An 11,164-nucleotide genomic window follows, 5' to 3' on the forward strand; every position below is an offset into this window, starting at 1 on the left:
GATTGTTTACATGGTCTTGGAAGTTTTGTTGATTCGATCACAGTATGAGAAACTTGGTTTGGTTCGCTTCCAAATATTAACACTTTCCAAACAAGCTCGCTCAGCTGTAATTTTTTATTTGATGTCGGCATCATACATTGTTCCGTTAAATTTAACATTTTTACTTTTCTTGTACATGATTCATTGAAGAAGTAAGGAATTTCTAGCCAAACATTTGAAAAAGGCCTACTGCCAAATGCAAATAAATCGAATTTTCATGTTCTCTATTAAAATCCTGGGACAGAACCTATGGATAGATGTTTTCTTTTTCTTTTTTTCTGTTCATTTTATCTCTTGTCTTGCATAGCCACTCTTTCTTCCTCACATATTTTAAATGGACTGGCTACATTTGACAGTTCCCTCTGACAGCATTTGACGGTTCCTTTTTGGCTGCATTTGACAGCTCCCCCTGGCTGCAATTGATATTAGGTTTTTCGTATCCACACGCCCCGTCCCAGTTAAAAACTATCTATCTGGCCATGTACATAAACATAACGCAACAATGGATTATGAAGAATTTTGATAATGATTTTATAACAAATTATAAAAGGGCCCGGCTGATATAAAAGTCCTAACTAGCAATACACTTATTATAAAATGATTATAAAGGATTATTGTAACTGATTCCAAAAGGATTATAAAGGCAGTGAAATACGTACTCAATGAATTAAGGGGAGTGTCTCATGTAAACAATATGCACAATTAAACTAAATAAAACAGTATTAAATTTTTTAAATAGAATTATAATGAATTCGACCCGAATTTCTTTTGCCTTTTTCTCGAGGTTTACGTTTGGCAGTTAGACCCTTTTCAAATGTTTCAAATGTTTGGGTAGAATTTAGATTATTTTATCGTTGTTGCGATCAATTTCATTTGGTTTGTTTTGTTCACAATGTTAGTCGCAGAGCGTTTTGGTGATCTATGGCAATTGATGACCTTTACACCCCATACTAGGTCCGCTCCTGTTGCAGCTGTTTCGCACCGTCCGGCACCGAGTCAACCGATGGTCCAGCCTGCGCCGCACTCGTCTGTCGCTATGTCAATGGCAGGGACTTGGATTAAAGACTAAAATGTCAGCTACGGCTGGTTGTGTTACTGCAATCGGTTTGCCTTCGGCCACGTTGGACAATCGGCTAACGGGAATATTCAGCGATTCCGATTCGAAGGAAGCAGCGCCAGTAGCAGACTGCTTCGGTTCAGCAATACGCTCCGGTATCGGGCGAAGCTAACACTCCGGCAGGACGAAGGTTTCAACGAGGGGCTCAGGCATAAGTAGTAGAGTCCTTGCACTTACTGCGTGTCGAGTGAACAATTCCGACGAAACTACTGCCGCTCTCGCCAAGTTTGAATACCGTAATAAGTGTGACATCAGCGGTATAGTGCCAGGAATAGTCGAGAAGAGTGCCAGGACTGACTTGCCGAGAGCTACAAGATTAAATAGCATGGCGTTTTTAAAGTGACCATAGTATAACCTAGAGGCTTTTGGGCAGATGATTTATTCAGCAGAATAAGATAGCAAAATTACCAAAAATATAAGAGCGGGCTGCCGAAGTGAAACCACACACACACACACACACATCACCTACAGAGGCAAGCAATATTGAAACGCAGCGAAATTCCTCACAATGAATTGATCTCGTCAGAGGAAATTCCAGGAAATACAATTTTCATAGCATAATTTATCCGACCGAAATTGTAGTCCACTATTGAGAGACTGATAGAGTAGCAGCAGCTAGGAATTTTCTTTTGAAAGCTAGCAGCGCTTTCGCGTATCCTGCGCTAAGTAGAGAGTGTTAAGACAGATCTCCGAAGCATGCCTAGTTATTTCCTACCAATTTGAACAAGACAGCAGATGAAAGATAGCTTTATTGCGGTGCCAAAATGATGGCAACTCGGGATATAATATTAATTTACATATAATTTCTCCTCCCTGATATTCTTCCAGAATGTATAATGCTCTGCATTCTTATCACTCCTATCAAATCCTTCTAACTCCTTATCGTCAGTACCGAGCACTGTTTTGCATTTGCCGGCTAAATCAACGACAATGTGATCATCGACGAAACTTTTGCTGTAATGGAACTTGAACACGAATAATAAATAGTTGTTCCATTCGAAAGCGATAACCTTGTTGTCCTCATGTTTGCAGCTATCATACGCTGGTAGGCATTCTGACCAATGGAAACGTTTTTCGGTATGGGCATTGAACGATCATTTCAACAACTTATCATCGACCGAATTCGGGTTCAGGTAAACTTCACCACCTAAAAATGAATAATCAATCGGATCATCTTGTTAGGAATTAACCCACGAGCAAACAAACAAATGTGTACAAATCCTTATCCATCATCCAGAAATCAATCGTTTAATAGCCCAATACTTGATCTTGCGATTCAGCATATGTCACCGGGTATTACATCCAGCGCCGATTGGTCAATGTATGAACAAAGAGCATCGAAATTATTCAAGTAATGTAAATTTTAAAAGTCCATGTAAACAAGTCTTAGGTAAACAAGCACACTGAACTGTCAGAAAAGTGAGGTTATACATTTTCATACAATGCTCTACACGGAAACGAAAAACTACCTAAAATTGAGTTCCTTTGACTCAATCTCGTGGTAGCGTGGCGGAACTTAAAATTAGGTAATCCGTGTTGAAGGTAATTTCCATTTAACCACGGCAAAAATTACAACTCATTGATAGGTTTTTTATACTCAAATTTAAGTTGAATTTACCTAATTTTGAGTATAGCCCAAACAACTCAAAAGTACCTTCCTCCACGGAAGACCTCGACTGAGTCGAATCTCTCGTCTTGTTTTTGACAACACTAATAAGTGCGAAAGAGACGCACAACTCAAAAGTAAGTTAAAAGAACTTATTCTGCAGGTTGTTTTATTTAACCGTGTATGTTTTTGACAGGTATATGAATGAATCATTTCAGCATCATTGATGCCAGGTCCAGTTAAACAATAGCCTGCAGTAAAAATATAAAAGTCTGCAAATTGCTACAAAAATCTTCAATCAATTTGACATAGAAATATATTTTAAATGATCAAAAATGTTGAAAGCAGGTGTGTAAATTGGCTGGCATCGGCTTTGATCTGCTAAATACTTGTACTCTGCAAAAGATCTGCAGTGAAAATGCTAAATCTGCAGATTTACTAAGATATATGCAGATCTGGCATCCTTTTAGTATTCCCCACAGGAAATTCATCCAAATGGTGTAAAAATACGGGGAAGCAAGGCAAGATAGGTATTCAGAATATGGGGTTAAATGGGCAGCTTGCACTATTTCTGATTTTTTCAATAGTTAGAGGTACCAAATCATCGCGGCAATAGGCAGTAACGAATTGGGAATAAAAAAGGAAGCATCCTATCATATAAAAAATTTTGACGGACCAGTTCCTGGATCTAGTCCATCCCCTTTTCCCCTTACCAGGTCCGGACATAAACTAGGCCCAGACTTGGTGCTTAGATCCAGGCAAGTGTCTGAATCCGGACCCTCGGCTCGGATACGTGGATCCAAACCGTAGGTCTTGCTTCCCGTACATGACGGGAAACAGTTCATGTTTTGTGCAGTCGCTACCTTGCTAATGACGTCCGTGATAGAAAAGAAATTTCAATTTAACACCGACCAAAATACCCCACCACTATTCCGAGTCGGTTTTTTTCTGATTGTGTTTTGAAACTAGCCGGGTGTTCTCCATGCATAGATGAACCTATATGTACAGGGAGCTAAAATTCAAGGATATATCATTGTTGTAAATCAAGTGCGGTGTAGAGCTATAGGCTTCATCAGTAGGATTCATTATTCCTTAGGGTGTAAGATATCTAGACATTTTACTGTTTTGTGTCATATTGTTTTGTCATTTTCTATTTCCCTACCTTTTCTTTCTTCTTCCTTTCCGACATGGAAAAGCACTAATCTCCGTAGAACGTGGGAAACATGCCAATCGAGCCAATAACTTCTGATCCCTTATTTATGCCCCTGCTGTTGACCATTGAAAACATTTAGCGATACCAGGCAGCTTCTTTTTTAGATTTTTAGAATCCGTAATTTTCCAAATGACAAATAGTCCGAACATAGTGAATGCCAGATTGAAAAACAAAAACAATAATTAAACTTCAATGAATCAAATCCAACGTCAGCTTGCAATGACGCTCCGCCAGAATATCGATCAATTATAGTTTCTAGTTTGCACACACACACACACATACCGAGATTTGCGTGTGCCAATTTTATCCTGCTGCTGTATGAAGCATCGATGATTTCAACTCGGCACTATACTGGTTGTATCGTTTTTTGATGGCTCTTGATGGAGGCACTAGGTGCACTCCCGACCCCCGACAAGCACTTCTCACAATTGACTCGATGTTCAATTAATGCACTTGCTGAAGCGATTTCCACTGCACAAGTCTGAGTGGACTAATCGAAAAAAAAAATTGTTGCTCATTTTAATTTTTGTGAAGGATGCATGCTGAAGCGCGTATTGAAGTTTGTTTTCATATTGAATTTTCTCGTTGTTTTTTGTCCAGATAAAATATAACAAAAATTTTATTTTAGATTCAATTTGCTATTCAATTGAATAAATTCTGAAAGCTTAGAAGCAAAATCTTTTAAAAAACTATTCGTGATCCAAATGACTGATATTTATTTACCTACAAAATTTGGTAGATCGACTTTTTTCCGGCCAGTCTAGTCTTTCTATTGAGGCACAGCAAACCTGGCTGATAAATGATGGCAATTGGGCATTGTCAAGAGCATAACAAGTGCATCAAAATTATGCAAATAAAAGATGTACTTGCTAGTGTTCGGTAGGGGACGGTGAGTTGCATGGCAAAATGGGTAGCAAACCTATGCCGATCAGTAAAACATAACAAAATAGTTTAGAATGACATATCACCTCTTAATATTTGGTGAATTTTTGTTATTTCAACTACTAACGAGTCAAGAATTATTATACAATTTGTTAAGAAAATTACATCCTGCAATATGTGCTGTTATTTCTTTTTAGTCGGGATAGTGGGCTGAGTTAGGTTGTGTTCAGATAAATGTTGTTCAGAATGTATTTTATCTTGGGAATTCAGGCTCGAATTTAATTGTGTTCACTGATTTTTTCCGTAATAGAATTGTCGGTGTTTGTTAGACTATCGTAAAAATTCTAGAACTTTATTAGTACTGCGCTCATAGAAAGTTTGACATGAAGCATTCACTATTGTTAAAAAAATAACTTTATCAACAGCAAATTTACGTGTATTTTTGCGATATAACTACATTGGTTACATTGACATTGGTACAAAATAGAGAATCGATCCCTGTGCCGCGTGATGCAAGTGTTAATCACCAAGACGATAGTCTAAGGAAAAGCTTTCGGATGTAACGATAATTTCCTTTTTGTCTTTTAGCGGATACAGCTCCCTCGGTGACAGCCGATGTAAGTCATTGTGTAATTCACACAGCTCCCACTCTTCCCTCGCGGGGTATCACGATAATCCGTCTAGGGGGGAGTGGAATCGGGGACCGAAGCGATAAAGCGGCCGTAAATTCCATTACCATTAATTTTAATATTTAATTCGAACCGCGGCAGTCAGACCGAACGACACTCCTCTTTCTCTTCGCTTTCACGCTTCTTATGACTACAATCAGGCGGGATAATAATGGGGTTGGTCCCGGAACCATGGATGGAAGGAAATGTAGATTACAGTATTAGAAAGTTCGAGCCGATCGCGGTGGTGTGTTCTGATTCTGTTATGACCGCGTCGAAAGGATGAGATGGCGAAGGATATGACCGATTTGAGGTGTTAAACTGAAGGCGGATGAGCTTGATCTACTAAGGATGAACTTGCTGGATGGCTGAATGTGATTTCTGCTAGATCTGCGATTATCAACATATGAAACGGAATGTAAAATTTAGGTACCTTTCCAAAAATTCAAACACATTTCGGTTTGCGAGTTGATCATCTGCAAAGAGAGCAAATAGTTCTAGAAAAAGCTAGAAATAACTAGCTTTGGTATAACTCTGAAATAGCGTCGTTAAGCAAAGCGCATAATTCCAGTAAATGCATTCCGACATAAATTGAAATTAGCTGCTGCAGAATTCCGCATTTCCCAACCAGTATTTCTCCACGAAAGTAGTCCGAACCAATTCGGAGCGGTCAGTCAGTCAGTCAGTCCGGTTCTCAAACTAATTATACTAAAAATAACTTTGCAGCTGGAACCCGTCCTACGATCTGCGCGGAGAGCCGTAAAAAGCTCCTAAAATTTAACTTTTACCTCTCATGCGGAGGAACTATAGTGATGCTCGGTCCTGGTAGTGCATTCCTCCGACCACATAAAACTGTGCGGTTCTGAAATGGCGTGTAATTGTACTAATTGAGATAACTTTGCCGGAATGGGTAATGGGCGGATGTATATGCATTTCTAAGTCAGTTGTCTGCGGGAAACGAACAAAATCGATCCGGTGGGGTTGCCACAATACATGAAGGATATTTCCGGAGAATGCAAAACAGTGCAGCGGGATTTGTGCTAACATGCTATTTAAATCAAGTCCTTTTCACGACGATTATAGTTTTACAAGAATTTTCGACAATCTGTGTTCATTGGAACCTAATTTTTCTTCTTTAGAGTTGTTAGTTGTTGGTGCTAAAACACTAGGAACTATAGTTGCTGCTTGAATTTTCTCTCTTTTGAGAATGTCGTGAATTTGCATTTCGACTTTGTTTCATCAGTATCTGGCGATCGGCTTGGTCAACAGAAGCTGAATCCAAAATGAAAAATTACTTGCATCCGCAAGTAAACAGCAGACGATGTCTCACAAACACACGTGTTCTGTTAGCAAAGGAATGGTCAAATGGTTCAGATTTCAAATTGAAAATATAGAACTCCGATTCGTAGTGCGGAGTTCAAAACCTTTAAAAGTCTCGTAAATGTAAAATGAGGTTCGAAATCGGAACTCATAATTGGAATTCTAAATCGAAATTCCAAGACGAAACTCTGAATTGGAACTCAGAATCGAAATACGATTCCATATACAATCAAGTAGACACAATTGTTATCGTAACTTATGAAAAATATTGTGATGAGTTTTTGATTTGAATTGTATTCGCTACATTTCCTATGAACATTTCTGCGAGTGACAAAAAAAAAATACAAAACCATTTCGACGAACAGCTGCAGCGAATGTATTCATATTTCATTGTGATGGTTCAATTAGTTTAGTTTTCAATCACGAATCAACCGTACTGACCGGCAAAAAACACAATGTTACTAATGAAATATTTATGGAGGTCATTTGCAACCATAGAAGCCATTTTCACAGTTGAATAATTGTTTTTGCATTGAACGAGGCCATTGTTTCAAATCGTTCGGGATACCCAAACACACGCTTGGGAATAGAAGCAAGCGCCCCACGACACCCGCTAATGTATGTATAACCTTTAGTTTGCGTGATAATTGGAACAAATGGCTGAAAATGGTGATCGATACACACACCGACACACCAAACAACCGCATGTTTATTTAAATTAATAATTTAATAGGACGCACGCTACCCGTCGAATGCGCCTGGTTGGCGTCCATTCGTCACCTAGGATTAGAATATTGAATGATATATTTTAAAATGGTTTTACCGAAACCTATTGACGGTCATTAAACCACCATCATTGCACACCAAAAAGGTATCTTAGAATGCTACCCATTGTGCTGGCTTGCCGCATGGGCACAATGGGCAAGGCTCCACCAGCTGTCAATTTTATTAGTTAGAAGATTGACATACCACAGGAAACATCCTAAGACAGGACATGACAATAAGGAGGAGCCTTTTTGATACAATTTCACGTCAGAATGTACGCTATGTGCACATACGGTTGCTACAACTAGTGGGGGTGGGTACCATGAACAGCTTTCTACTTCTATTCGGCGATTTCCTGGCAGTCTGGAGGAAGCAGTAAAGTTTGTAGTCTAAATGCTTTCCTCAATTTTCACTCAAGATCCTCCTGGATGCTGAAACTATAGGCTAACAAGGGCACAGCAATCGGGTTGATTGCAGTCACCTTATTCCTACTATTCAAGAAAGATTTGAAGACACTGCTCACTCGATTCAAGACGTTATCTCGGAGTTGAAGTATGATGTTAGTGTTGAGAATTCCTGGGAACTGTAAGATTCCGAAGTACTTACACGATGCGATACATACCGCAGCCACCACGATCGACTAAATGCCTTGCTACTACCTGTACTGTTCGGCACCGATGCCTCCATTGATCCTTTCGATGACTCCAACGCTCGTCCACCTCTCCATCCTCTGCCGCAGGTACTTCACGACTAGCGGATCTACTACAATCTCCGTCGCAAGCCTTCTTGAAATGGATGGTCCGGATGGTCTCAATGGGCACATACGAATATAACGATGAAGCTGCTCAGGATCTTATATAGTCTTGACAGGCAGGTAATCGTGGAACACGCAATGTCCATTTGAAATGGACATTCTTCGTGGAATGTACAACGTTTAGTTTATGGTACCAAAAGTTTTAGACACACTGGCTAGTCCAGGTGCCGCACAGGCACAGCTTAGCCTCGACTATATTATTATTTCGACGGTCACTGCTTACATCGTCTATATCTGGTAGACATAGGATGAAATTAAGCTTCTCATTGGTGACTTGATTATGGAACGCTCGTTCGATATAATTGAACAGCCGATTTTATTGTCGCCGCTTCGCAGACCTTTTTGATAAGACATTCAATTGCTGTATGAGCCTATCGATCTTCTCCGTCAACGTCAACACGTGAGCTGCCAACATGCGAAGCTCAACAGACTCCATGATCGTAGCTACATGACGTCGCTCTAGGCGGTCTGCCTTCTAACAGAAACACGTTTGGTCGACATCCGACTCTCCAACCTACGCTTTGTTGACGTTTTGGGAAATTTTTGTTCAGCTAGAGTAACTGCTCATTTGAATGAAAGTGACTGCCAAATTAGGCTGCGTAATAGTTGGCGATTAGAAGGCCCTCCACTGACCTGAAACGCGCCGGAAAAGCAGAGAAAGGCGTTTATCGAAATGAGCATCATTCATCATCATCAGGAGCGAATCTGAAAAACCTCGGCCGAGAGCGAAAGTTGCGTTCTGGTGGCGCAGTAGAATATTAACGACCTAAGCGGAAATCTATCAGACGTTATTGGTGCCCTGGAGATGGTGTGCGCGTGGGTCACTCTAGTATGTCCCTCCCGGAGTCGGAAGAGCATCCTTTGCTCCTTCAGGCTTACTCGGTCGGTCCAGCTGTCCGACCGATATCCTTCAAAACTGACAAGGAGTCAGTGAGAATAACTGTTTGTTCGTCTGTCCTCTTTTTGACTATTGCCACTACAATGGATGCCGCTTCCGTAGTGAAAACTGAGCAGGCAGGGGGGAAGATAGAAGGAAATCTTGCTCCCCAGTTCGCGCTGATTCCCTCTCCGACGCCGTCGGTCCACCTTGGAGTCGTCGATGTAGACTTTGAGATGTTGTACTTCCGGGAACTAATTTTTTTTATATAATGCTGCTCGGGGGTCGCCGACCTTTATTATGCGGGTGAATTTGTCGTCGTTGTTCAATCCAGGGTCGTGCTAGGCTCATGGTCTTACGCGATGCAGTCGGGTGATGTTTGGGAGAGACTTGTTGGTGAATTCCTGGTGGATATTGGCTGCGACGGTGAGAATGTGATATTCGTCGCCCGCTGGAGGAAGTTTATTGCCCGTTTGAGAGCTAGCCTGGCTGCTTCTTAGCGGCAGGGGAGGACTCCGGCTTCGACGCATGCTGTTTCGACAGGGGTGCTTGAAAGTAATCCAAAGGCTAACGCCCGTCGAACTTTCGGCGCATAAGTTCGATCCCGTCAAATATTTTGCTATTTATTAGTGTTCGTCCTATGTTAAGTGCTGTTCTACGGTTGTTTTTGAGGTGACGGGACTACTCCGTTGGTCTCGTGGAACTCCTGAGCTAGGGTTCCGTCTATACAGACCCGGAAGCGGTGGTTGGTGAGGTAGTTTTAGATGAAAGTGCTGAGGTTTCCCTGGAGGCACCGTCGCTTAAAGGGCTTGAAATACGCCTTCCCTTTTTTTAGATTCGGACTTCAGCCTATGTTGCACGTTATGCAAGTAAGTGGCATGACATCGCTTGGCAGTCTTTTATACACTTAGATAACATGCGCGAAATGTTGTCGTAATGCTCCCAAACTTGGAGTACTTCTTCAGAGAGGCTCTTTTAGTCGCTTTTAATCGTCTCAATTTGACAGTTTTCCACGCTGGGTGCCTAGATCAAATATCTTAAAGCTATCAAAGCCCGTGTTGTGCGTAAAGTTCCACATTTTCTTTGTAGATTCAGTTATTCTAGTTATTTTGCTCTCCCGCCGTGTCAATTTGTTATAGTACATTCAAACAGTTTTAATCGACCCTTACATGTTCAATATTTTGTCAATACACAGTATTGATACAATATTTCAATCCCATTTGAAATCCACATCGTCAATACTACTTTTTGCCTTTCTCATATAGAAAGGTTATGCAATTGCTCCAAAAAACCGCCCTTCTAACCGAGGCCCGGAGGGCCGAGTGTCATATATCATTCGACTCAGATCGTCGAGATCGGAACATGTCTGTGTGTGTATGTATGCATGTTTTTTAGAGAGCAGTAAAAAAAATCAGGAAACCCCTGAGACCTGAAGGAAAATGTACAAAAACCCCAATGTCTCGGGGAACGGGTTTGGGCTGCCATCACCCGACCCGCTAAAAAACCACTGCTCTTGCCCAGAACCTGATTCCTCCCCGGCACCACCTTACGGCATTACTTCGGGGAGGGGTTTTTCTGTGCATAGCACACACTCTAATTCAACTACTTACAAGTTCGTTTCTTCCGCAGGGTTACAGCACCACTCCTCGACACACCACCAATTCTCCACTATCCACACAGACTGGCAATTTCTGCATGGCAGTAGGAAAGTTGACTGTGAGTCGAGACTTAGTGCTCCTCCTCTACGAAGACAATCTGGGCGGCAAACTTCAGACTGTCTAATTCTCCGAGCCCTTCGGCTTCGTTGTGCCAGTTAGCACCGCAACTCCCTTCTCGCACCATTTAGCGCCGTTTACTCGTTGA

At 41.2% G+C, this 11,164-nt stretch overlaps 1 protein-coding gene across 1 annotated transcript in view; it reads right to left on the bottom strand.

Moving 5' to 3' along the window:
- LOC131676062 (uncharacterized) overlaps positions 1-3,986 on the bottom strand; it is a 51,561-nt gene extending 47,575 nt beyond the window's left edge. The window contains exon 1 of the mRNA XM_058955189.1: positions 3,925-3,986. Within this exon, the coding sequence (XP_058811172.1) occupies positions 3,925-3,951 (27 nt within the window). The 5' untranslated portion in view covers positions 3,952-3,986. The remainder of the gene's footprint in view (positions 1-3,924) is intronic.
- Positions 3,987-11,164: the final 7,178 nt, after the last annotated feature.

The sequence above is a fragment of the Topomyia yanbarensis genome, chromosome 1 (assembly GCF_030247195.1).
Source record: "Topomyia yanbarensis strain Yona2022 chromosome 1, ASM3024719v1, whole genome shotgun sequence".
In the NCBI taxonomy this organism is placed as follows: domain Eukaryota; kingdom Metazoa; phylum Arthropoda; class Insecta; order Diptera; family Culicidae; genus Topomyia; species Topomyia yanbarensis.